General features: G+C 43.1%; 1 protein-coding gene across 1 annotated transcript; it reads right to left on the bottom strand.

Moving 5' to 3' along the window:
• Window positions 1-651: 651 nt before the first annotated feature.
• On the bottom strand, window positions 652-3,585 carry LOC121559758 (ladderlectin-like). Its single transcript, XM_041872852.1, has 6 exons — window positions 3,516-3,585; window positions 3,075-3,134; window positions 2,228-2,322; window positions 1,415-1,549; window positions 907-1,045; window positions 652-746 (listed from the first exon to the last, which is right to left on the bottom strand). Exons 1-6 carry the CDS (start codon window positions 3,583-3,585, stop codon window positions 679-681), a joined length of 567 nt encoding a protein of 188 aa, XP_041728786.1. The 3' UTR covers window positions 652-678.
• Between the last annotated feature and the right edge of the window lie 438 nt (window positions 3,586-4,023).

The raw sequence follows: 4,023 nt of genomic DNA, 5'->3' as shown, positions 1-4,023 counted from the left end.
CCCTATACTACTAATACAACTACACAAACAGCCCTATACTACTAATACAACTACACACACATCCCTATACTACTAATACAACTACACACTCAGCCCCATAATACTAATACAACTACACACACAGCCCTATACTACTAATACAACTACACACACAGCCCTATACTACTAATACAACTACACACATATCCCCATACTACTAATACAACTACACACACAACCCCTTTTAAGTCGCTCAGGATAAGACTAAGGGTAGGCAACACCGCATGTGATGATGATGATGGTGATGATGATGATGGTAATGATAATCATGATGGTGGTGATGATGACGATGGTAATGATGATCATGATGGTGATGATGATGATGATGTTGATGATGGTGGTGGTGATTTACATCAAATGTGTTAGTGTAGAATTGGTCGTATCTGGTTTGACTATGAAAATGTAGAACATGTTGACAACAAGTCAAAGGTATTACAAAGTGAGAAGCAACTGTTGAACATTTCATTCACCAAGTATGTTATTTGGACCTTCACACTACAGAGTTTCATAATTATCTCCAGCTGGTGTTTTATATAAATGACCACTGAACAAAAGGTAATATTGCAGACTGTGTCTTTATTTAAAACAATCTCATATGCTGAGAGCCTCTCCAATGTATTCTCTCCTAAAATGTAGCCATCACCGCTTTCTGGAACACACAAAGGGAAGTTTAAACCAGCAGGGGACATCATTCTGGCGGTGGGATGCTGGGAAAGAGAGAAACACAAAAAGGTAGGTATTGTATCTATGTTGGTTTTATAAATATGTAGCTAATAAAGGAACAAATTCCCTTTAAGATGCATTTTACAACTATCCAAATGTTTGATGTATAATGAGAGGGAGAATACTCTGGTGACAGCATTGTACCTCCGTAGTTCATCTCCATGCAATGCTCCCGGCCGTTCGTGTTGTCCTTCACAACACCATGGTTGGAATTAGAGGGTTGCCCCGGGGCCCAGTTCTGGTAGTTAAACCTGGACCCGTCACTCCACAGCCAAAGACCCTCCTACAGAGCACATAGGAGGATGCATCACCAGCACACAGTAAACACTATATATTTACACTGTAATTACTGTCTTTAAAGGGGCAATCTGGGAATTGGAAAATAACTAATTGGCAACCCACCACTGTTTGGGTAAATAGCTGAGGGATGGGCCTGGAGAAATGTAACCACTCTCAGATTCCTAGACAGAGCTATGGATGCCAGGACTGACCATCTATGAGATCAACATGATTTAACCATGGCTTGAAGCTATACAGTGTTTGTAATATCAGAAAACAAACTGATATGAGGGTTGAGGCACCACTAGTCCTTTATAGATGGAATTCATCAAGAATCAATGCATCCTATATGTTTCATGAGGGTTGAACAGACCTTGATGGCATCGTTGGCTCCAATCCAGGTGCGCTGCGCTTTCTTGGTACTCTTCTTGATGACAGACTGAAGAAAACGATACTGGGGAAGGCTGTGCACTGATGCCAGATTACCTCCCAAGAGCAAACATTTCCTCTGGAGAGAGAGAGAGAGAGAGAGAGAGAGAGAGAGAGAGAGAGAGAGAGAGAGAGAGAGAGAGAGAGAGAGAGAGAGAGAGACAGAGAGAGAGAGAGACAGAGAGAGCGAGAGAGAGACGGCGAGAGACAGACAGAGAGAGAGAGAGAGACGGGGAGAGAGGAGAGGGAGAGAGAGACAGAGAGAGAGAGACAGAGAGAGAGAGAGAGACAGAGAGAGGAGAGAGAGAGAGAGAGAGAGAGAGAGAGAGAGACAGAGAAAGAGAGGAGAGAGAGAGAATTAAACAGAGGTAGAATGTAAGGGTAAACAGAAGGACTAGCACATCATGTTATAGTTTCTCAACCCTGTTGAACACAGACTAAACCTACAGAGTCAACTGCAACAATGTATGGCCACCAGACAGGGATGGAGATAGCATCCCAGCTAGCCCAAGTCTAGTGCTTTTCAGACCAGGCTTGTAGAAAATGTTTCCAACTAGCCCAAGATGCAGGTCAATTATTGTCTTTTCCATTATCACATAGCACATTTTGGACCCTGGCTAGTAGAAATTGCGGTCTACCAGCCCGGCTGGCCAGTGTCCAAAATCCTTAAATAAGCGGATGATCTCTCATTAAACCATCAATACTTAAAATCACCCACACAGCTGATCTCAATTATCTACAGCAAACGTCCAGGTACCTCTGCCTCTGGCCATGTGGTCACGAGGGGGACGTAGTGATAGCAGTGTGTCTTATAACTGGGCCAGCCATGTGGGCAGACTCTGCGATGACACCCTGTAGGGGGGAGAGATCACATTAAATAACATTATGAAATGGTTAGTTCCCACCAGACAATCTGATTGGTCAAAAGTGCGTTCCAACTGTGATGTTACTTAACAAAACCCCATGGCTAACCACCTGTTGTTGAAAAATGACCGATTCACTTTGAGTCCATTATATCTGCAATATGTAACTTTTTGGGCGACCTGACTAAATTCACATAGAAATGTGAGTTATGGATCTATCATTCTCATTGAAGTCAAGTCTAAGAAGCAGTATATCTGTTCTATGTGCGCTATTTCTATGCTTCTATTCTTAAATTTCGTTTTTTTGTCTTTTACTTTCGGTTTTGTATGACAGCTTCAAACAGCTGAAAATACAATGTTTTTGGTTATGGAAAATATATTTCACAGTGGTTAAGATGTTACAATGATTCTCTACACTTTGCTTGCTTGTTTTATCACATAAACTGAAAGTTTTATCGGTTGGCAGTTTGCATATCAGGTTCTCCATAATATGTTTCTCACCTTTCGGAGGAGAAATGTGTTCCTCCGAGGAAGAATGATGATGCTGATCCTTGGGAGGAGAAATGTGTTCCTCCGAGGAAGAATAATGATGCCGATGCTTCGGAGGAGAAATGTGTTCCTCCGAGGAAGAATGATGATGCTGATCCTTGGGAGGAGAAATGTGTTCCTCCGAGTCAGAATGATGATGCTGACCTTTCGGAGGAGAAATGTGTTCCTCCGAGTCAGAATGATGATGCTGACCTTTCGGAGGAGAAACGTGTTCCTCCGAGTCACAGCGTTTACCCCGATCATGCCGATCCCCTACAACAAAAGAGAGACAAGGACAGAGGGAAGATTGAGACATGCTTTTTTTAAAGACTTGGGTCTCGATTCAATCTGTAAAGCTGAAGCGTTACAGATTACGTGATAGAAAATTAAAAGTAATTTCAGATTGCAGCGTTAACCGTGAATGCAGTCTCTGCTAAAGAGGGAACATTGCCTTTACATTTCAATCACTCTGTAAAGCTGAACGATGCGGATTGAATAGAGCCCTAGATCAGTTTCAGAGCTATGAAACCACAACAGACCTGTATAGAATTATATTTTAGTGAATACAGGGGGAGCCCCAACCAGGAACCTGGGTCCAGTGACCTAGGTCACTAGGTGTTGTGTTAAGGTCACTAAAACCTTTGATCAGAATACCTCTGCTACCCCTTGCATCTCCCAGAGCAAAGAGAGCGCTGAGAAGCAGAAGAGTGGTCAGCATCGCCATGGTGATAGTCTCCTGAGAGAGAGAGACAGAGAGACAGAGAGAGAGAGAGAGAGAGAGAGAGAGAGAGACAGAGAGAGAGAGAGAGAGAGAGAGAGAGAGAGAGAGAGAGAGAGAGAGAGAGAGAGAGAGAGAGAGAGAGAGAGAGAGAGAGAGAGAGAGAGAGAGAGAGAGAGAGAGAGAGAGAGAGAGAGAGAGAGAGAGAGAGAAAGAGAGAGAGAGACAGAGACAGAGAGAGAGACAGAGAGAGAGAGAGATTACGGACAGACAACAAGACAACAAGACAACAAGACAGTCAAAGAGAGAAGCCGTCAAGACCAATTCAGTGAGTACTTCAGAGATTAGGGGAGTGCAGTGTTCCTCTAACCTGTAGTTGAGTACACTGTTAGAAAAAAAGGTGATATCTAGAACCTAAAGGGTGTTCTTCGACTGTCCCTGTTG

This window comes from Coregonus clupeaformis, unplaced genomic scaffold, assembly GCF_020615455.1.
Source record: "Coregonus clupeaformis isolate EN_2021a unplaced genomic scaffold, ASM2061545v1 scaf0833, whole genome shotgun sequence".
NCBI lineage: Eukaryota > Metazoa > Chordata > Actinopteri > Salmoniformes > Salmonidae > Coregonus > Coregonus clupeaformis.
This window is presented reverse-complemented; position numbering and strand designations above follow the sequence as displayed.